Genomic DNA, 21,850 nt, shown 5'->3' with positions numbered 1-21,850 from the left:
ACGTGTCTTATTCCCTGAGTTCGGGTGTACGTGTGTGTATGTTTATTGCTTTTTATTGTGTGTGTGGCTGAGGGCCTGGGTGTAGCCCTGTCCCGGCACCTCTTCGGGGTTCGTGAAGAGTCTCCCCGAGGCTCTCGGTTACACCCGCGTGGGCTCTGGGCTTCCCGTTCAGCGGCGGGGTGTCCTGTGCGGGTGTGCTGCCACGTGCCTGGCGTGCCTGTTTGTGCTCGGTGGCCCGGCTGGCGCGGGCGTGTTTGGGGTGGTGGTAATTACTGGGAGGGCCCAGCCCTAATGAGTGTGATCTCGTTACACTCTCACCGCCTCTAATGGAGCTAACCTCATTTCACAGCCATTAGAGATGGAGATGAGGCCCCGCCCCCGGCCCCGCCAGCTGCAGCTCCGGCAGCCCCGGCCACGTCCTTTCCCTCCGGCTCGCCATCTCCCCGTGCCACCGCTCCTCTCCCTCCCGGCCCTCGGCTCCTCCTTCCAGGCTTCCCTCTCCCGTTCCCCATTGTTCTCTTCCCTTCCCGTCTTTCCGCGCCTCTCTCCCCTGCCCTCCTCTTCCCTCGTCCCCCTTCCCTCCTCTCCATTCCTGTCTTCCTCTCTCCTTTCCTCATCCCGCCCCCCCCGCTCTTTCTTCCCCGGGTCCGTCTGTCCTCCGCGCCCTCTTCTCCGCGCCCCTCCCCCGCCTTTCCCTGCTGCTGGCCCTCCCCTCCCCCACGGTGCCCCGTCTGGCCAAAGGACAAATCTCAAGGGGAAACCAGCAAAGACAAACAAGGTGCAGTGACTTCATTATCGTCGTTAATTTGCCACTTCAGTTCCTCCCACTAGGGTCAAAGCCGGCACGGCTTGAACTCAGGACTGACGCGGAGGCTGAGCCGGCCGCCTGCCTTTCCCGCCTTAAGCCTCTTCCACAACCGCTCGGCCTCCCTCCTCCTCGCGGCCGTCATTTCTCTGCGGGGGGTCAGGCTCCGGGTTTTTCTCTTCCGTTTCTGAGTCCTCGCAGCCTCAGCCTACCGCCTTCCTTCCTTTTTCATTTAAACCGTGGCCTTCTCTCCACCTCTCTCCCGGCTCAAAGTCACGTGGTTTTTACCTTTGACTCCCTCTTTCTCGTCCTATTCAGCCTGTTTCCGCTTTTCCCACTCCTCCCCGCCCCGTCCATCCTGACCCAGTACCTTGGTCTTCCCTCTGCCTAACCTCAAGCACACTTCTTCCCCTAAAGCACCGGGATTTATCTCTAGGTTTTGAAACCCACGTAGCCTGATGAAGCTGGGGATGGGAGGAAGGAGGAGTTTGTGGTCCAAGCGGGAAAAGTGGTACAGAACGTGGAAATGGCTGGACAGAAAGGAAAACTCTGATGGGGGGTGCGTGACAGGCACACGCGTCAAAGCAAGCAGCAGAATCTAGACTCAGACACCTGAGACTCAGGACACACTGGGCTCCAGAGAAGCAACCTTGCCAAGACCAGAGAAAAAGGAGGATGGGCCAGAGGGCTTTGGGCTTGAGACTGGGGGCTGGGGTGGGGTAGGGGTGCATCACCAACAAAACAAGGAGTGAAAAATCTGAGGATGGAAATGGTGTTTACCCCATCAGCTCCTCAGGGAAACACAACCTAACACTCCTGTCCCACCCTCTGCCCTCCTTCACTGAGAAGCCAAATGACTGGCAATTGACTCTTGACCTTTAGCCCAATGCCAGCCCCAAAGGGAGAGGCTGAGGGTAGTTGTCAGTAACTGGAGGAGGCACAAGGGAAATGTCCACACGTGAAGTAAACGTTTCTTCACCCACCCCTGCCCCACCTACTCTGCACATCAAAATGCCACAGAGGACCAGACACAGCACGTGAATGCCCTCTTCTCTCCACAGAGAGTGCTTGCTACTTATGGCCCTCTAATTTCACAGGCCCCTGTGCCAACACAGGTCTGAAGGGTGGGGAGTCAATCAAGCTGTGATTCCAAGGCTGGAACCCTGGCTTCAGTGTAATACCATATTCCTGCCCCAATACAGAGGCAGCTCCTGTTCTCTCATTTGACTTTGAAAGAGAGATTTTGAAGGGTGCCAAGCTGTCTTGGGAGGGATTAGGAAAAGGTGTCTTCTTCCAGGTGTGTACAGCCTGCACAGCAGTGGTACAGCTTGGTGACAGGAGAGCAGGTGGATCTCAGTCCTGTTACCCCTTAACTGGGCACCCTAGAAAACTGGATACAGAGGCCCTGGTCTGCACAAGTGCTTGTAAGAGGGGGATACTGAGAGCCAATGGGATTACCTCAGGGTGCTGAAAGGCACCTCTAAATCCTCCACCCTGTCTCACCAGCCTGGCGGGGGAGGACGGGTGGGCAGGCAGTCCCCTGGGGCTTTCCACAGAGAGGCAAGGGGCTCTAGAAAAGTGAGGGGTGGGATGACTGAGAAGCCACAGAAGAAAGATGGAAAAATCAATGAAATGAGTTTCTAACGGTGAGGTAAAGGACCGCCGTGTCGACAGCCTGTCGCCTGCTGCAAAATATGAGCTGCCCAAGTCCATGGCGGCGGCTGGAGGCTGACAGTGCATCCAGCCGCCACTGTCCTCCCTGCAGGCCCCCGCCCACCGGCCCCTTCTCCAGCTGCCCTGCCCTTTCTTATTATAGCTAGACTCTCCCCCAGGGCTCCCAGCTCGCTTCCTCTCATCCAGAGCAGCTTCTTTCCTGGATTCCTTTGATCCATTTGCCACAGGAACAGGTTAAGTTATAATTCCTGATTGGGTGCATCTTTCTCCTCTATGGCTTCTGTGTTTAGACTCCCCACCCTTCAGACCTCAAGAGCTGTGATGAGCTCTGCATCTCTTGCCTCTCCCTCTTTTACTTTATATCTCTTGACTCCAACAACGCATTGCATAGTCAGACGTCAAGGCCATCCCTCACAGGGTTTCTTACATCCAAGTCTGTGCCTCTTTCTGCCTTTTGTCCCACTTGGCCAATGCTGACTTCCTTGTAATTGTCTGGATTTGGACAGGGTGTTTAGGGTGGGCCTGGAATTGATTTATGAACTCTTTGTGATCAGCACATGCGTGCACACGTGTGTGTGTGTGTGTGTGTGTGTGTGTGTGTGTGTACTTATGTATTTATATATGGCAGATTCAATTGTGGTTTCACAATTGGAAATGGGGTGGGGTAAGGATGCTACTTCCAATTCAAAATCTCCGACTCTGTCTTTAGAAACAACTCTCAACCTTTTCTGGAAACCACCTCCTTTCTCTAGCCTCCTCCGTATCTTCCTTCTGGGCTCCTAAGACTGTTCATTCATGTTTTCCTCCCATTATCTCTGCAAAGACTCCCCAGATCAGCCCCTAGAGTCAGCCCTGGATGCTTCCAAGTGGGCCCCTAACCCAGTCTCTCCTCTCTCTGCCTCAGATCTCACAGTTGCTCCCCTCCAGCCTTTTCCTTCAGTGTCTGCTTTCCCAGCTTGCCCATTTATGCAGACTTAGGCCTGAGGGGCAGGGTGAAAGGAAGGTGGGCAAGTCTTTTCCTTAGCCTCTCCCTATTAATTTGACCTCTTGATCAATAGATATTAAGCATCCTCTGTGTAACAGACATTGTGCTAGGTCCTAGAAAATGATGGGAAACTAGACAGATGCAGCCCTTGCTCATATGGCCATCAGGACTAACCCTGGATCTCTCACCCGACAGCTTCTCTCAGAGTCCCCCTTTTTTCCCCCTCCTTCCACAGCCAAATTCCACCATGCCCTCTGGCATTTCAGAATCGTTCCCTATTCTGTATCCCTGCTTCACACAGCTCTCACAAGCTCCTATCCCCTCTAATCTGCATTTCCAGCTTCCGTCTCCATTCCTAATCCCAAAGCAAGGTTCATCTTACATTTTCAGTGACTCTCCTCCCTGCTCACAGAGCCCTTCTCCTTTCACATTCTGTAAATGCCATTTCCAGCTCTCTTCCTCCTTTTCCTGCTTTTCAGTCCTACCATCCCATCCTCAATGCCCCTGTCTCCTGAGGTCCCTTCTTCTTGCTCCTGCAGGCTCTAGTGAACCTCAGGTGCTCACAAACAAGACTTCATTTGGAGTTAAGAACAGCTCCAGGGAGGCAAGGTCAAGCTACCAGAGGCAAGAATCCTACAGATTTGACTCTGGCCCCGGCCCCAAATGTGTGCAGCTCCCCAGCAAAGCAGCAAGTTGTTCCTCTATGGGTCTTAAGGTAACACCGGCTGCTCTGACATCATAGAGGGAGGACCCCTGTCAGGTTGCCAAGGCAACACCAGCAGTTTATGACATCAGAGGCTGGAGGTCTTTGGTGCTCAGGGGGCTAGAAAGATTCCAGTTCCTATCAGCTAAAGTAAAAGGGAATTCCACTTTTTCATCTCTTTGCTCATGTTGCCCTGGCTTGGGGATGAAAAGCAAAGGCCTCCGGTGGGGTAGTGAGGGATTTGGCCGATGGAATGAGCCAAATCTCTCCTTCTCTTCACCAGATATCTCTGCGCTCTCTCTCCTCTCCTTTGGCATCTCTCTCTTTTGGGGCTTCGCCCAGTGGTATTTCTGCTCTGCCTTTTTTCCAAATCGCCCCTCCTGCGGTGCTCTCTTTGCATCCATCATGCTGTGTCCTTCTCACACCAGAGGCATTTGTTTCCTTTGATATCTCATCTCTCCTCTTTCCCCCTACCAAGCTCTGTGCAGCTCTGATCTGCTTCAGCACTCCTCCCTTTGCCTTCCATTTCCCTTCTTTGTACCATACTCTTTTCCCACCTCATCTTATTCTTCCATTCCTCCTTTCCCCCATTTTACCACTGTATTTATTCAGTTCATATTGCTTTTTCTGGTGACCTTCCTCTTGAGAAATAATCTATCCTTTCTCTCCCTCTCTCCTTCTGTATCACTATTAATTCATGTTTTATTTCATTCTCCCAATTTTTCATTAATCACCCCTTGGTTCCTCCCCTGTCCCCCATTCCACATGTACTTTCATCCCTTCCTTTGCGCGTTCCTCACGTCATGCATTTCTCTACCCCATGCACTTATTGCACCCAGCCTCCCCTTCCTTTCTGTCACTCTATTCACCTCTGAAATTTTCCATTTTCTGCCCATATCTACTTCCTCCTTTTACCCTTCAAGCTCCTGAAGTCTGGAAAAACAATAATTGGCTTAAAACAAGGTAAACTCTCCAGACTCTTTATCCACCTTTCCCATTGCATAAAATATCAATAGCTTCTGTCACACTAATGAAAACTGCCTTGTAATCATGCTGAATCCAAATATGATAAGAGTGAGGACCCAGGAAAAAGATGAGTTAGAAAGTAGAGAAAAAGCTACAGATGTCTAGAATGAACTGAAAGATAAGGGGCAACCAAGCAGGGTGGAGCTTAGAATCCCAGAGAATGTCCCTTTACAAAATCAAAGTTGACAGTGAATGAACATAATGGCCCTGACTGATGAAGGGGTTTATATGCCCCTGGAAGTCCATTAAGTTGATTTCTTGGCCTGTTTATGTGCTTTCACAAACCATACTTCCCAACTCTCCCAGCCCCTTTGCTCTCTGGTACATTCGCTGCTGCAGTTAAAATGCTGGGTGAGAAGGTAAGGAATACAAGAAACTTAGGGTGACCAAGGAGAAAAGGTAGGAAGAGTGCAGATTATGGGAACAAGGGTGAAGAAGAGGCAAAGGAGATCATGGGAGACAGGGATGGGGGAAAAAGGGGGTGAAACAAAATGGGGAAATGAAATGATACAGAATGGTAAAGTGAGGGAAGGGAGGAAAACCAAGTCAGCGAGGGAGAGGTTTGTGGTGGGAAGCTCCTGGAGAGGCAGATGACACACAGGAGACCAGAGGTGAGGTCCTGATGGGGGACACAGGCACATGGCAAAGGGGACAGTCAACAATGGTAGGAAGTTCCAAAGCTCCCTGGGTGAAGATGGAAGAGGAGGCCATCCTGGCCATGCTGAAAGGGCACTCGAATCCTTGGGGAAGACACATCTGCTACATCCCTCCACTCTTCCAGGTCTCTGACCAGTGACTACCACAATCATCAGTCATGACTGATAAGCAAACTCCAAAGCAGCCTGAAAAGGCCAGAGATATCCGTTCAGACCCTGAAGGAAAGGGCATGGAGTCCTAGATGGGTAGAACAGTCAGGCAGCCAAGGTGTAACACATAGTGACAGGGACACACAGGGAAAGGATCACCCGGGTAGGAGGTCACATCCGGAGATAGTGACACACAGACTCGGAGATGGATGGGTGGGGAGAATGAATGAGGTGCAGAATGGCAAAATCCAGAGGTAGGGACACATGGACAGAGATCAGCGGGGCAACAGGAGCAGCAAAACGCATGGTCGAGTTCTCGTTGATAGGGCTATTCAGAGAGAGGGATAGACAAGAGCAGATGGAGAGTTGGGGGCCAGGAGAGACACACTTCACCTTGAATAGGAGTAGAGGCCTCCCCTCACCTACTACTCACACCTTTCCAAAACAAAACAAAACAAACCAACCCCCCCACCCCCCCAAACCAACAAACAACTCAACTTCTGGCAAAACCTAAGATCGAAGATTAAGGGTATCCACGTCCTCTCCAACCCTCCCACCCTCCAGCGCGCTTGCCCATCCATCTGCCTGCCTGCTAGCCGCCGTTCCTCCCCCATCCTGCGGCCGGCGGGGGGCCACCGAGACCCAGGCGCCTCCAGACTGACAGCTCCGAGCCCCCGCACTCCCGCGGCCTCCCCTTCCCTCCGGGACCCCAGCTCCCTGCACAGCTCGGCGCGGCCCCTCTAGGCTCTCGTTACCCTCCATCTGTCCGGCTGGCTCCTGGTCCAGCCTCGAAACCTTTCCCTTCCCCATCTGTACCTCCACCCCGGCACCTCTCTCTTCGCCCCATTCCCGCTCGCAGGCCCGCTCCTTCCCTCCCATACCCCTGTCCCTCCTTCTCCTCAGGCTCTCGGTGTGTCCGTCTGGGTCCCCTCCCCCAGTCCCTTCCCGTTCCTCTCCGTGCCCTCCAGCGGCAGCCTCCGAGCGCCTCCTCTCCCCTCCGTCTCAAGCTTCCAAAGAGCAAGGAAGGGAAGAAGAGAGAGGGAGAGGAGAAAAAAAAACCAACCCAGCAGCATCGGAAATCGATGCACTTACACCTCAGCTGGAAGCAGGGACGGGAGTCGAACCGCGGCCGCCCAGCAGCGCGAGGCGGGGAGGGGAGGGGGTGGCTCTTGGAAGGGACTTCTCCGATGTGTTGATTCCTTTTTTTCCCCTCCTCCTCCCTCCCTCCAGCGCTCACTCCGGGGCGTCGGGGACGGAGATGGAAAAAATAAATAAATAAATTCACGGCGGTGAGGGAAGTGAAGGAAAATAATCAATGCTATTTGGCTGCGGCTGAAGTGTTTTCCCGGCTTCGTGAGGGGGTTTCCATTGATTCACCCTGGGCTCTCGCTCGCTCCCTGCCTCCTCCTCCTCCTCACCCTCCTCCTCCTCCTCGCCCTCCTCCTCCTCCTCCTCGCCCTCACTCCTCCGCCTCATTCACTGGCTGGAGCCGAGGCGTCCCACACAATGGAATAATCAATACCCAGGCGCCCGGGGCGGCCCCACTGAGCAGGTGCAGCGGCCCGCCCGCCGCGGAGTATGCCGGGAGTTGTAGTCCGTCCACCCCCGCCCCGGCCCCCCCCCCCCCCCCCCCCCCGGTTCTAGAGCTTGTGTCCGCCTGCTTGGCTGGACTGTGGGCGGGACCAGAGGCCCGAGGACAGGCGGACAGCGGTCCCGGCCACCTGCTTGACTGTGGCGCCAGGTCCAAGCCGGTGCCTGCAAAGAGGGCAGGCTCCTTTAAACACTTTCCTGTCTTCTCTTCCTTCTGCTTGCAGAAATCAAATCGCACACGTGTTTTGTAATTTTGTTTTAAATCAGCTCTAGAGCAAGTCCTGGCTTCTTCCAGCTTCCCGGAGCCAGTCGAGGCCTATCTCTCTTTTTTCACTCCCTTCTTCTTGCTTTATTAGTTCCTGTCCGTTCCAATTGGGCACTAGAACCTTATCTTCCACAGCAATTAGTCTTGGTCCCTGGGAGCTTCTGTCTCCTCCACGTGGTCACTGAGTCCCCAGAGTTGGGTGGGGGGAGGGGAGGTTCTGGCTCCTCATCCTCATCTTCAGTTTATCAGCTCCCATAAGCTCCCCTATATTCTAATAACAATAGCTGCTAAAATTTATTGCGTGCATAGGGACAGTTCCAAGCACTTTTACATATATTAACTTACTTAATCCTCACAACTAGTCTCATTTTACAGTTGAGGAAACCATGGCACAAACAAGTTAATTAACCTGCCCAAGGTCACACGGCCAATAAGTGACCCCTCCAGGATTCAAATCCTGATAGTCTGACTCCAGATCTCACACTAGCTGCTATAGCCTACTTCTCTTAAAAGAAAAAAAAATCTTGGAGTTCACAGGAAAAGATGAAGGAGAAAGAAACTAACATTTTGAATCTCTATGATGTGACAGTTTGTCACTGAATTCCTCACACTTAACTGTGAGGCAGTCCACATTTTACCAAAGAGAAAACAGAGGTTTAGGGAGGTGGAGTTGCTAGCCCAATGCCAAACACCAGTAAAGTGAAGATGGGACTCAACTCCAGGTCTGTCTAACTTTGGAGTCTGGTCTTTCCTTTTCCTTAAACTGCTGCCTTGGCCCTACTGGACTGGACCTTATAATTCACAGAAGAGATTAAGTCTTCTTCCTCTGGGCAACAAAACTGATAAGCAAAGGACAGATGAAAAGCAGGCCAATTAAAGGAATTAGGGGCTGGGGTCCCTCCCCTCTCTGCACATTGGTACCTGTCATAGGATGTGGCAGGGTATGCCTAAAAGAGATCCCAAGTTCAACATGCCATGTCTGTAAACCAGTGTCCTCTCCACAGTACCTCCCATGGGTCACGTGTTTCCAGAAACATACTGGGGAGAGGACAGGTATTGACAACCTAGCACTTCTCACCCATCATAGGAGCAGGCACAGGAGTTGACAAGAGCAACTGTTCTTCAGCAAGCTACCTTACCCAAAGAATCAGACATACAGTTGATGCCTCCAGCTAATCATAGCCCTGGGAGGGAGTAAGAAGGAGCCTTCTCTATTTTGTCTCCCAAAGCAAAGGGCCATTCTCATGTCTTCCTATATTTTAAATGAACACAAGTATTTCTCCTATTCCTGACAAAGCCTGCTCAGGGGCCACTGGACAAACTCCTCAGTCTGACACTCAAAACCTTTTCCAACCTGCCCCTCAAGTGTATTTCTAGATTCATCTCTTTCCTCTTACACACGGGCCAGGTGCTCTCCAGCTTCTGAGCCTTTGCTCATGCTGTTCCTGTCACCATCTTGGTCTCCAACCGTTGAAATCCCATTATGTCTTTAGTTTTCATCCAAAATATCACTTCCTCCTTTTATAGAAAGTCTTCCATCCACCCTTATCCTGAACATTCATGGGGATATATTAACTCCCCTTTAAAACTCCAGAGTCTAGAGTAGCTGTACTGGTCTTAGTTATCCTTTTTTTTCCCCCTAGCTCATTCCCACTGGCCCGCATTCAGTGGGACACCATAATAGTCAATAAAATATTTTCTGGACAGCGTCTGAGTGAGTGTCCTGTATTCCAGGCCCATTTGCCAACGGGGTGTGGGGGTTGGAGACACGACTGGGGCCTCAGCTCCTTTTCCATCCAACTCTCTCAACTTTAGGTTGAGTCCCGCTGGCGTTAATCGCAGCTTTCCTGTCACCATAGCGACGGGTGGGGCAAGAAAGCAGTCTCCCTTTGGAACTACATCTCCCATCATGCACCCGGGCCCCCAGGGTGCCGACTCAGCCGGCAGCCTGAGACCCGGGCCGCCCCCACCCCCGAGAGACGGCAGGGGTCTGGGAGGAGGAGCAGAGCGCAGGGAGGCGGCCTCCCTCTCGGCCCACCGCGGAGGTTGCGGCCTCCTATAAGCTAGCAGGCTTCTCGGGCCCCGGCCTGCCCTCGGCTTCGCCACAGCGGGCCTAATATGGCCGCTCGTGCCGGGACCTCCCGGGTGTGCAGAGAACCGGGCCGAGTCCGGGACCAGGAACTGCTCCCGGCATTCCTCGCGGGCGTGGCGTGGGCTCCCTTCCCCCTACTCCAGGTCCCGCGAGAGGGAGATACTGGGGCTTTGAGGTGAGACTCGAGGTTCCGCTGGCCGTTGCTGTGGGGGATCGGGCGGGGTCTACCCCGGCAGTGAGCCGCCGTCCTCCCGGGGTAGCATGGTGTCTAGCAGGCGCGTTGAAAGGACACCCGCTACACGGCCTGCTTTCTGGAGAGCCCTTTGGATTGAGGGCATTTTCAGCAGTGGAAGGGGTCTTAACTGGAGACTTATCCCTATTGCTGAACCTTAAAACATCAGAGACAAGAAGGGGCCATCCATCACAGAGGCAGGGAGGAAGGGCCCCCAACAGAGCACTGCGACAGTGTGTGCGCCTCCTAAGTTCTTCCGGGGGTAGGGGTCTTTGGGAGCTCAGCCAATGTTTGTTCATTGACTGATTGCAGGTAGCATGGCCCAGGGCCTGATTGAAGTGGAGCGAAAGTTTGTTCCCAGCCCTGGCACAGAGGAGCGGCTGCAGGAATTGGGGGGTACCCTGGAGCGCCGAGTCACTTTCCGAGACAGCTACTATGACACCCCTGAGCTGAGCCTCATGCGGGCTGACTACTGGCTCCGACAGCGAGAGGGCAGTGGATGGGAGCTCAAATGTCCTGGAGCAGCAAGTGTCTCAGGACCCCACACTGAGTACATGGAACTCACAGCTGAGCCTGCAGTTGTGGCCCAGCTCTGTGAGGTGCTGAGGGCTGAAGTCCCGGAGGCTGGAGGCGTGGCTGCTGTGCTGTGCCCGCTGGGGCTGCAGGAAGTAGCTAGTTTTGTGACTAAGCGTAGTGCCTGGAAACTGGTGCTGCGCGGAGCTGATGAAGAGGAACTGCCGCTCAGGGTGGACCTGGATACAGCTGACTTTGGCTACGCTGTGGGTGAGGTAGAGGCCCTGGTGCAAGAGGAGGCTGAAGTCCCAGCTGCCCTAGAGAAGATCCACAGCCTCAGCAGCATGCTTGGTGAGGGAGACAGGTCTTTCTGTGCTTCCCTTGCTCCTCTTCTGGGTGTACCCCCTGGGCCAGTTAGTGGGGAGGGTCTTGAGGCTATTTCTGTAAGGGGAATTATTTTAGCAATTTTCTAGAGGACCCAGTTTGCTTAGGGCTCTATCAAATCCAGTTTCCTCTTTTGTAATAGTTGTCTAACCTGGATTGAATCCTTCCATGTCTCTAATCCATCCCAGTCATTGTCTCATGTAGTTCTCATACCTCTAGTCACTCCAAGTGTCCTTCAGTTCTATTTGTCAGTTCTCCTCTTCAATCTTTCCATTCATCCTTCCTTCTCCCAACTCCTGTCCTCTCACTTTTACAACTAAATCCTCATTTAATTTGTCCTATTGGCTTGAGTAAAAGACAAGAATGTTGTGCCTATGTGACAGACAGTGGGGCAAATGTTAGCAGATTAGTTTTTCTGTTCCCAGGCTTAGCTCCCTTGTACACAGTTCATCCACAGTATAGTGTTGTGCATGCCATCGGGCCTTACAGCCCTGGAATGCTGCTCTTGCCTCCCCAGCAAACCCACAGTGAGTTCCCTGCTATCTGCCCAGCATGCTGCCAGGCACTAACAATCAAGACACTGGCTTATTGTGACTCCACACCACACAGGCTAGAATTCCCCGCGAATCCCACCCCATGGCTGTAGCTGCTTCTCTTCTTTCTACATCCCTTGGTTTCTCTCTCTGTGTGCATCTCTGCATGTGCTTCATTACCAAGCTAATGAGCTTTGGCCTGCCTGGATAGGCTTTAATCTTGATTGGGGGGCAGAAGCAGTAATTGAAATGAGTAACTATTGAGGCACCCTCTGTCTTCATGGTGCCTGAGTGCCTTTCACCACTTCTTGCTGGAGGAGAGGCTCATGCTTGGCTTCCCAGGCCCACTCCTGCCTCAAGTGGCCCTCTTAGGCCCCGCTTCCCTACGCTAATCAGGGAGTGGGCTGGCGAGTTAGGGAAGCTGGATGGACGGCGTTCGGAATCCCATCGCTGCCTTGGAAACAACTTTGGGGTCCAGCTGCGTGGGCAGCGAGAGTCAAAGCATTTCCGGCTCTGTCTGGTTCTCATTCTCCTTTTGCCTGTAGGTGTGCTGGCGCAGGAGACGGCACCTGCCAAGCTGATTGTGTACCTACAGCGCTTCCGGCCTCAGGACTATCAGCGCCTGCTAGAAGTGTACAGCTCCAAAGAGAAGCCTTAGGGGACTGGAAGATCCAGACGTGACACTGGGCTAGGGTGTCACTTGCCTGATGGGGAAGAAAGCTCTGGGTCGAATGAGGTTCATTCCTGGGCTCACTGTGCCTCTTGCTCTCTGGCTTCCCTTCCCACAGTGACTCCTCTCTCTCCAGCTCTGCCTGTTCCTTCACCCTACCCTCAGCTATCCTTCCTGGAGCCCTCCCTGGCTGCCCCCTCTCCCTCATCCGTCAGAGGCAATCTGTGGGCCGCCCCTCTCCCCTGGCCGCTAAGCAGCCTCCATTGATTTCCGCTCGTGTTTATAGGATTTCCACTTAGCCGTGATCAGTACTTAAGCACAGGAAAATCCCTTGCCACCCTCCCTCCCTTGGTCGATGCCATTGATTCTGCCAGCGGCTCCTAAACCGCCTTACAGCTGAGTTAGAGATGAGGGGAGGCAGCAGGGAATTCCCTGCCCTGGGGTATGGGGAATAGCAGAAGGTTGGGGAAATGGGTAGGAATCCCTGTTAGAAATCTAGAAATTCTGGTTTGATGTTGCCCCTGTGCTCTGCTCTGGCCCAGAGGGTAGAGTGCCTCCTGTGGAAGTTTAGGGGCACATTTGCCCCCCAACCTGGACAGGGGTAGAAAGTAAACCTTCCTTTGTTGAGACCAGTTCCAAAGGCTTAGGGCAAGATACCTACTTCCTGTGTAAGAAGGCTCTTCCCTGGCTGTTATTCACATACGTTTTCTACCTCAAATATGGCTTCCCCCCTCAGGCTTTATTGGGCTTTCACTATTTGTGGGGTTGGGGGCAGTCCCCCCACTCGTTTCTGCAGTGGCAAGTACAGGACCAGAGTGCCACCTGCTGGTTGTCCTCAGATATGGGCTCCAAGTAGCTGGGGCCCCTGGGTTTGGGGACACAGGAGGGTTTCAGGCTGTGAGTGGAGGCCGAGTTACTGCCATGTCTCCACAGGCAAGTTGTTCACCTCAAAGATTTCCTGCACCGACTGGCCAAAGTGGTTGTAGGTGAGGCGCAGCTTCAGCCGCAAGGGGGCCTAGGAATAGGAGAGCAGAGACCAGGTTAAGCGCCAATGACTCCTCCCTTCACTGGGTCTTAGCCTCGAGGGGCTCCTGGAGCTCACCTTCTTAGGATTGAGGATTCTGAGGAGCTGGGTCATCGGAAGGCCACCCTGAGCTGGAACTGTGTCCCCACTGGGAGCCTGTAGCTGCAGCTGGAAACTCTGAACACAGGAGGTTGGATGGAGCACACCGCAGGGCAGCTTGCTGGGCTCAGGTAACCCCTCCACAGCCAATAGTTTTAAACCCTCTTCCCATAACTCCCCAAGTGCCTGTCTCTGCAAGTCACTCCCTTCTTATCTCATCCTCTCCCCCACCCACCTCCTCTACTTAGTGGCCTTTTCTCCTAGAGTACCGAGGCCACCTCTGAATCCCAGTCTTCTACAAACCTTGGGCACAGCGGCCTGGCAGATGAAGTGGGTGACATCACCCCCAGAGGTGTTGGTGGCAGTGACAGTGATTAACAGCAAAGTAGGGGTTCCAGGGGGCCGAACGAAAGAAAGATTCAGCTGTAATCCTTCACGCTCAAACACTTTGAGATTTGGGATGGGAGCTACAGCAGGGAGAAAGAAGTGGCTCACTGTATGGGCTGAAGATAATAATTCACTCATTCAATAAAAATTAAACGAGCACCCACTGGGTGCAGGGCACTGTGCGAGATGCTAGTGACAGAGGGGATAAGATGTGGCCTCTGATGGAGCTTACAGCCTAGTCGGGGGGGAGAGAAACAATAAACAAGAAAGATAATCACAGACTAAGGTGCTCTGAAGGAAACAAACTATGCCAGGATAACTGGGGGTAACTAATTTAAATAGGAGAGGTAGGGGAAGGCATCTGACAGTTTAGCTGAGGCCTGAAGATTGAGAATGAGCCAGTCATTTTGATGTGCTGGGGAAAGAACATTCCATGTGAAAAGAATATGAACGCCAAGGGCTTGAGGTGAGAGGGCCTGAGGAGCTGAGAGGGGGCCAGTGGAACGCATAGTGGGAAAGCATGTGAGGTGGGCGGGGAGGAAGCAGGGCCCGCAGGCCAGGGAAGAAGTCTGGAACAAAGGGAAGATACTGGAGGGTGTTCAGGAGGAGACTGGCATGATGTAATGAAGCCTTGCACTAAGATGGGGATGTGGTGGGGGTACACAGCAGGGAAGAGGGTATCAACCTCAGTCCTTGGCTTAGAAGGGGAAGCATGCCTATTTCCACCACCCCTTCTTTAAGACATCTCCCCTTTGCTGAGGCTTACCAGGGGGTGGAGGAGCAAAGGGAAGGTTGACGTGTATCAAAGCACCTCCTGGGGTGGGATCCAGAGGGGGAGGGTGCTGGGCGTCCCCAGAAGGGCCATCCAGGAGATGTAACAGATCCAAGAGCTTTGAGGCCTGGGAGAGAGGGCAGAAGTGTCAGGGCTGGGTATGGAAGCTGGACCATGCTCTTACCCCCTGGGGCTCCCGGCCTCCTCACCTGGGGTTCTGTGGGGACAGGGGCTGCTTCCGAAAGCTGGGCTGTTTCTTTGCTTTCCTTTGCTTCCTCATCAACCTGAGAGCCACCTCGCTCCACGAGAGGTATCTTTTCCAGGATGGCAGCCCTGAGAGGATGGAATGCAGGTGTATTCCTTTGGGTAGACCCTGGGCTTTGCACATGAGGCACGTGGGAGGAGGGGTAAGAACATGGGGAGTCCTGGGCACATGGTGGGTCAGAAGTGCCCCTCTGATTTCCTGAGATGGCACAGTCTTGCTGGCCTTCAGATGAACAAGGATGGTGGGAAGCCCACTTAGCTTCAGTGAACTGTGAGTAGGAGGCTCTGACTGGATGAGGAAGGACACAGGTGAGGATGAGGCCCCTGCACCCAGAAAGGGACAATGGGGAGCGGGCCAGCGGTTAGGGTCCCACACTGGCAGAGTGGCGCGCACACCTCATGTGGTCATACTTCCGGAAGAGGGTGTTATACTCCACCGCCCGCTGCTGCAACTCCATGTCCAGGCAGCTCCCGTAGATGGACACAACCTGGCGGATGCGGCTGGGCCGCAGGGTGGTGCGTGAGTGGGAAGGGTCGTCTGCCATGCCCTTCACCTCCAGGATGCCGCAAGAAAGGAAGAGGCCCCCAGACCACGGATATACCCATGATTCTTGGCTCAAAAGGAAGAAGCTAAGGACGGAGGAGTGGGGATCGGGGTGTGGGCCTGGACAGAAACTCGGAAACTGGGGGGCACAGTGAAGGGACATCTCTCAGTGGAGGCACCAAGAAGAGGCTCTGTGGGAGGGGTTGGGACCCACTCTTACTTGTTGTCCCCACGGAGCCGGGTGCTGAGCTTCACGAGGGCTGTGAGGGCATATCCTCGGGTGGCCGGCAGGGACATATGAGACTGCAGCACCCTTTCCAGCAGTGCCAACACCTCCTCTTCCTCCACCTTCCAGGGGGGACACAGGGAATGACCCTGGGGCCAGCCCTGCCTCCCCTGATATGTCCCTCCTCAGTGTATCCCCAACGCAGGACCTACCTGCAAGGGCTCAATTTCCTCACAGCTCCCTTCCAGCAGGAGGTCCCCATATTCCCCGATGCACCAGGCTGCCACCTGCACCAGCGGTTGCTGCGTGGGATGAGAAACATGATGGGCCCGTGTCTATGTCCCCTCCTCACTTCCAGACCCCATGACATCCTTTCGGCAGTGCAGAGATGGTGGAGTTTGGAGGGGTTGGGAAAGGGAGGGGCCTCAGCACAGGGAGCAGTTATGAGCAGTTTTGTTAATTTGCTCCCAGCTCTGTCCTGGCTCCTGGGCTTCCGCTGCCCTCTGGTGGCCAAGTTTCAGAACTACATGGCCTAGGATGGACCTACAGATTATCGTACTAAATTAAGCCAGACATAGAAAGACAAACATTGTATGATATCACTTGTATATGGAATCTAAAAAGTAATAAAAATGAATCTATATACAAAACAGAAACAGACTCACAGACATAGAAAACAAACTTATGGTTACCAAAGGGGAAGGGGGAGTGAGAAGGATAAAGAGTATGGGATTAACAAACTACTATATGTAAAATAAATAAGCAAGGATTTACTGTATAGCACAGGGAACTATATTCAATATCTTGTAATAACCCATAATGGAAAGTAATCTTAAAATATGTATGTATAACTGAATCACTTTGTTGTGTACCTAAAACTAACACAATATTGTAAATCAACTATATTTCAATTTAAAAAAATATCCTAGAATAAAATTCAGAAAGTAATGCCAAAACAAAAACAAAAACAAACCTACATGGCCTAACCATAAGGGGTGCAGCAAGGATGGGGAGAAGTGAGGGAGTGTTCCTCCCTTGAGGAAGGGGCGGGTGGTTTCTGCCTAGCCTACTAAAGTAATATGGAAAGGGGGCTATAGATACTGGTTGGCATCTGTGATTTCACTCAGCATTCAAGGTAATAATAAAACCGGGGACTTCTCTGGTGATGCAGTGGTTAAGAATCTGCATGCCAATGCAGGGGACACAGGTTCGAGCCCTGGCCCGGGAAGATCCCACATGCCGCGGAGCAACTAAGCCTGTGCGCCACAACTACTAAGCCTGCGCTCTAGAGCCCATGAGCCACAACGACTGAGCCCGCGTGCCACGACTACGGAAGCCTGTGCGCCCTAGAGCCCTGCTCCACAACAAGAGAAGCCACCGCAAATGAAAAGCCGCACACCGCAACGAAGAGTAGACCCCGCTCGCTGCAACTAGAGAGAAAGCCCATGCACAGCAACAAAGATCCAACGCAGCCCAAACAAACAAAACCTATGGGGGACTTCCCTGGCAGTCCAGTGGTTAAGACGCCATGCTTCCAATGCAGGGGGCACGGGTTCGATCCCTGGTTGGGGAACTAAGATCCCACATTAAAAAAAAAAAAAAAAAAAAGGCTAAGATCAAGGCAGCTCCGGGAGATAAGCAGGGTAGAATGTTGAGTAGACCTAGCATGAAGGTAAATGAGTCATCTGTGGTTGCACAGACAGTAGGTGTCAGAGCCAGGACAGACGTCCAGGTGTTCTAACTACAAATAGGGTTCTGTCTTTGAGTGTCTCCTCTGCTAAGTAGAGAGCTGTGACCCTGAGGGAAAAACAGTTGGGAATCAGGTGTACGGAGCAGGTGGCCCAGGAAGGGCTGGGCAGCCCCAGGCCTGGTGGTGGGAGCAGTACCTGGGAGATGTCCTCAGTCAGGGCGCTGTAGAGACGGCACACAGAGTAGGCATGGAGCTCCTGGGCGCCCCCAATCAGCTGGGTCAGGTTGGCCACTGTGTCATCGCGCACATGGGTGCCTGCCTGGAGGGGTGAACGTGGCTGAGTCAGTGTGGTGAACCCTGCATGCTCCCACCCAGCTCTCAGTCCAGCCCCTGCCTCACCGTCATCAGCACACGTAGGGTGGTGTCTATGTGCCACCGCTTGGTTGGGGCAAACCTAGGGGACATACTACTCTTCAGTCCTGGTGCTGATGGTCCCTGGATTCCACCCTCTCTGCCTCGTGGGCACCCATCCCCTCACCTCTCTGCTGCCAGCAGGATGCCTGAGGCACAGTCGGCCTGTAGATCAGGGGGGCAGGACTCCAGAAAACCCTGCAGCTCCTGTGTCATGGCTCGCACGTTGAAGCTATTCACCAGAGCCAGGCTCAGTTCCAGGGCCCGCCTGGCAGGAGAGATGTGTGTTTATACAAGGTAACCCAGGTCACCCTATGACATGCCTCGGGTCCCCCCTTCCACAGGCATCTGTCTCCTTAGTCCCCTTTTTCCAGCTGCTCTGAGCTGGCCTGGGTCTTGGCCACCAGGCACTGGGCCCTCTGCCCTGCCCTCTCCTTCCTCCGTCCTGCTCACCGGCTGAGGGAGCTATCAGGTTCCCGCAGACATTCCACAACGGTGGGTCGGTGCCGCTGCACAGCGCTGTGATCAGACTGCGCCAGCCTCAGCAAGGACGTCAGGGCTACGTACCTGGCCAGAGCAGGAGAGGCCCTGTCATGCCATGGCCGTCAGCCCTCCCTGACCCTGTCCTGCCCTGGGAATAGGAATAAGAAGCTGGTGAATCCGGAGACTCTGGAAGAAGGGCAGAGGACCCAGGGCTCAGTGACACAGCCCAGCCAGACACCTGGGCCTATTACCTAATGTTCCTGTCACTGTTGAGCAGGAAGCGGCCAAGAATGTTGACAGCTAGAACCTACGGAGGCAGAGGTTGGGGACAGTCAGGGAAGGAGCAACCTGCTCACTCAGGAGTGGGGACTGCGTGGCACAGGGGTGACCAGGGTGGGGAGGAGAAACCAGTGAACAGGACCTTTCTGCCTGGCTGGGGCGGGTGGGAGGGGCCCCAGGGGGGAGGGGCATACGGGAGGGTACCCGCAGGCCCGCTGCAGAGCGGATGTCCATGATGGTGAGCACCGTCTCAAACAGGACCGCGTTGCCAGCATTTCGGCTGGTGTCTGTGTTCGTGGCTACCTGCGTGGATGTGAGAGAAGATGCATCTCTAAGGGGCTCTGTCCTCTCCTCAGGTCTCTGAAAGGTCTCCATCATATCATCGCTCAAATAGCTAACAAGGTTCCCTGAGCTCCCGCTATGTGCCAGGGGCTACTGCACTGAGACAGACTGTGTCCCTGTCCTCAGGGAGATCCCAGTCCAGAGGCAAATGGAGACGTTATCATATGGCCACCGCATGGTGAGTGGTCATGTGAGGGATGCGCAGGGCCAGTGGGATCACAGAGCAACACGCTTAACCAGCAACCCCACCCCCACCTGGGCCAGCAAGTCATTCATGGTCTCACTGCTCTCCTCGTGGTTCCGGCCCAGAATCCGAAGCAGACGAAGTATCTGGACCTGAAATTGGGTTATATGTTGGGGGGTGGTTCTTAGGGGAAGGAGTCGTGGGGCTGAGGAGAAAAGTCCAGCACTGAGGAGAGCGTTGTGAGGGGTCTGGCTGGTTCCCGAGAACCTCCCTGGCCCTCCCCCGACCTCCACTGGTCCCTTGGAGGGGTTCAGAGGTGTGTGAGGCCAGGGGATTTGAGGACAGGCTTTTTAAACATATTGTTACCAAACTGGATTTTCTGGCCTTCAGGTATCCCCCTCCCCACACTGGTCCTGGGAGAACCTGGTGCCTGCCACCCTCCCACCCAAGACACTGACTGAGCCCAAGTGTTCTCTGGGAAGTGACCACTGGCCATGGGCCTACTAAGCTTTTTGTTCTAGGGATATAGCAGGGAAGGGTCAGCCCACCTGCAGGAAGGGGTCGCTGACTCCAGATATGCTGTGTTCTGTGCAGTATCCCGTTGTCACCAGAGTCTGGAGGATGTGCACCAGCTGGGGCACCATCTGGAGGGACGGCACGGCCTGGTCTGAGCATTCTTCCTAATCCTCTCGATCTTCAGCCCCATTCCAACCCTACTGCCCTTTTCTTCCTGGCCTGGGGCCCGCCCCTTCGCCAGCCCACCTTTCGAAAGTGCTTGAGGGCCACAGGGCTTCGTTCGCAGAGTTCTGTGATCAGCGTGATGGTGCCCATCAGGATGCCTGGGTCAGGGTGGGGGAAGTGAGTGGTGGGCCGGGGCACAGGGGAGTCTACTGCGTGTGTTTGTGTGCACGTGCTACCCTTCTCCTAGGAGCTGCTGTTCCCATCCCGCATCTCCCTTCTGTCCACAGCCAGAGCTGAGGCAGGGGACGAGGAGCCCCATGGCCTTACCGTGGTGGTGTTCATGAAGCAGTTGGGCACAGGGTGGGAGGAAGATGTCGGAGAGCTCAGGGACCTTCCGGATCATGTGCACTGCAGTCAGAACAGCCTGCAGAGGTCACAGGTCTCAGAGGGGGCAGGGTCTGCTGGGATGGACCGCCCCCCACATCTCTGCCACGTGGCAGACGGGACAGTTTCTGGAGGCGCAAGTGCCTAGAACCTGCCATCTCACCTTCTTGCGCACATAGGCGCTAGGCTGCAGGAGCAGTTTCTCCACCTCAGTGGCCAAGTCCCGGCACATCTCAGCAGAGCCCGTGGCACTCAGAGTGCACAGGGCCAGGCCTTGTACAGCCTGAATCCCTTGGCTCAGGTCACTGCAGAGTTTTGGGAGGACGGTCAGTCAAGCCTCTGAAAAATCCAGCCCTTCCCAGTACCTACAGCAGGCAACTCCCTGGGATTTCCCAGTTCCCCACTCTCCCATCTCCCTGATTCCAAGCGCTTCCCAGAACTCTCTCACTTCTTGATGCTGTTGGTAATGAGCAGGTGGGCATCCTGCCTCTCATCCAGTAGAAGCATGGCCCCCAGGTAGCCCACCCTCTTGTCTGTGAACCTGGGGGAGGCGATCAGTTTCAGGCACTCCATCTACAGGGAAGGGGGCAGACCAGGAAGGGGCAGGGGTGAAACCAGAGGCACTAACGTCCCTTTTCCATCTTCCTCCTTTACACCAGATTAACCTGTGAGGGCAGCATATCCCATGACCCTCCCGTCAACAAGAAGAGAGGTCTAGGAGATTCAGTTAGTGGGTAGTTTCAGGGAAGCAGGAGAATGGGAAGAGAGGAGGAGGTGCCCTGAATGGCGCTGGCCAGAGAATGAAGGGTTCAGCCCAGCTGATGACCAGTTGGGGTTATACTGCGGAAGGAGGTCTGCGGTGCATGCTGTGAGGGCTCAGAAGCTTTGTCGAATAAAGAAATTGGGGCACAAATAGGTGAGGGGGTCCGAGACGGTGCTCCACTAGCTTCTCTCATCAAACTTAGAAGGGAGGCGTCCCTGCTCAGTACCTGTCCAAAGTGGGCGGGGTAGCCTAACAGGTGGACGTAGAGCAGTTTGGCCAGCTGGCGGTGCCTGTGCAGAGGGTCCCCATCGCGGAAGGAGGCCCGGATGTGGGCGCACTCCTTTTGGATCACCTCTCGCTCCTGGGCCTCGGTCTTGGCCTCACGAATCTCCTGGATTAGATCCTGAAGCTTCAGCGAGGACGAGGACGCCACCATCCTGGGGGGGCAAAGCCCGGGAGCGGAGAGGGCTTTAACCTTCTGGCTGGAAGCGTCTGGCCTTTCTGCACAGGCTTGCCCTGTACCAAGTTCCTGAGGGCTTGAGTCCCTCCGCTACCCTAAAACTGAGCCCTTTCCCCACGCGTGCCCCCAAATCCCGCCCCCTCCTCACCGCGGGAGGAGACTTCCATTACGCATGCGTCCCCTCCCCACTCCACGCCCGTTGCTACCGAGCATGCGCCGGAACCCCGCCTATTTCCCCCCCCCCCCGCCCCCCTCTTTTCCCTCAGTCTACACCTGGTTTTCCATCTCTAGGTTAGCCATTCCCTTCCTTCTAGAGCCCAGAGCTGTTTCTTCCTCGGGAACCGCCGTTCACTTCTTAGGCGGCCTCAGCTTCCCCACACCAGGACGCCAGCCCTAACTCTAGCCTCACCTGACTTCAGTCTCAATTCCGCTCCTCTCCCCCGAGCACTTCCTAGTACTAGCCCCGGCGAGCGTTGGGACTTGGTCTGGACCGTCCCTCTCCCCGCCCCCATCACGGGACCCCGCCCCTCCTGGGCCGACCAGCAGAGCAGTCTTGAATCCTCTAGCTCAGGCCTTCCT

At 54.4% G+C, this 21,850-nt stretch overlaps 3 protein-coding genes across 17 annotated transcripts in view; 1 reads left to right on the top strand and 2 right to left on the bottom strand.

Moving 5' to 3' along the window:
* The window catches only part of ZFHX2 (zinc finger homeobox 2), a 30,941-nt gene extending 23,448 nt beyond the window's left edge, over positions 1-7,493 (bottom strand). The window contains exon 1 of one of the 2 annotated variants that reach the window (XM_067028735.1): positions 7,418-7,493. The gene's annotated coding sequence lies outside the window, so the exon portion shown is untranslated. The other variant, XM_059055662.2, reaches the window with a different exon arrangement.
* Positions 7,494-9,763: 2,270 nt separating this feature from the next.
* On the top strand, positions 9,764-13,973 carry THTPA (thiamine triphosphatase). The gene is made up of 3 exons (XM_059055690.2): positions 9,764-10,121; positions 10,491-11,042; positions 12,154-13,973. Exons 2-3 carry the CDS (start codon positions 10,496-10,498, stop codon positions 12,264-12,266), a joined length of 660 nt encoding a protein of 219 aa, XP_058911673.1. The 5' UTR covers positions 9,764-10,121; positions 10,491-10,495; the 3' UTR covers positions 12,267-13,973.
* AP1G2 (adaptor related protein complex 1 subunit gamma 2) lies at positions 12,997-21,730 on the bottom strand. 14 transcript variants are annotated; one of them, XM_059055666.2, is made up of 22 exons: positions 21,681-21,728; positions 21,038-21,248; positions 20,497-20,621; positions 20,212-20,353; positions 19,992-20,088; positions 19,746-19,822; positions 19,532-19,627; positions 19,055-19,135; positions 18,662-18,760; positions 18,430-18,485; positions 18,149-18,262; positions 17,823-17,963; positions 17,684-17,738; positions 17,481-17,603; positions 15,807-15,896; positions 15,589-15,716; positions 15,221-15,325; positions 14,770-14,893; positions 14,555-14,687; positions 13,705-13,868; positions 13,381-13,479; positions 12,997-13,293 (listed from the first exon to the last, which is right to left on the bottom strand). In XM_059055666.2, exons 2-22 carry the CDS (start codon positions 21,245-21,247, stop codon positions 13,192-13,194), a joined length of 2,361 nt encoding a protein of 786 aa, XP_058911649.1. In that variant the 5' UTR covers position 21,248; positions 21,681-21,728; the 3' UTR covers positions 12,997-13,191. The 14 variants fall into 14 exon arrangements, with proteins under 14 accessions (XP_058911649.1, XP_066884794.1, XP_066884801.1 ...); XM_067028693.1 differs by lacking the exon at positions 21,681-21,728 and adding an exon at positions 21,420-21,452; XM_067028700.1 differs by lacking the exon at positions 19,746-19,822 and having other exon boundaries at positions 21,681-21,730.
* Positions 21,731-21,850: the final 120 nt, after the last annotated feature.

This window comes from Kogia breviceps, chromosome 3, assembly GCF_026419965.1.
Source record: "Kogia breviceps isolate mKogBre1 chromosome 3, mKogBre1 haplotype 1, whole genome shotgun sequence".
In the NCBI taxonomy this organism is placed as follows: domain Eukaryota; kingdom Metazoa; phylum Chordata; class Mammalia; order Artiodactyla; family Physeteridae; genus Kogia; species Kogia breviceps.
The sequence above is the reverse complement of the archived record's forward strand: the minus strand, read 5'-3'. Positions and strand labels throughout refer to the sequence as shown.

Excerpts from the sequence above, each read along its gene's own strand:
- AP1G2 (XM_067028693.1), bottom strand. The coding sequence starts at position 21,445 with ATGCGTAATGGAAGTCTCCTCCCGCG. Across the intron at positions 15,326-15,588 it reads CGGCTCCGTGGGGACAACAA|CCGCATCCGCCAGGTTGTGT; the intron begins GTAAGAGTGGGT and ends CCTGCGGCCCAG. Across the intron at positions 14,688-14,769 it reads CTGTCCCCACAGAACCCCAG|GCCTCAAAGCTCTTGGATCT; the intron begins GTGAGGAGGCCG and ends CCTCTCTCCCAG.
- THTPA (XM_059055690.2), top strand. The coding sequence starts at position 10,496 with ATGGCCCAGGGCCTGATTGAAGTGGAGCGAAAGTTTGTTCCCAGCCCT. Across the intron at positions 11,043-12,153 it reads CAGCCTCAGCAGCATGCTTG|GTGTGCTGGCGCAGGAGACG; the intron begins GTGAGGGAGACA and ends TTTTGCCTGTAG.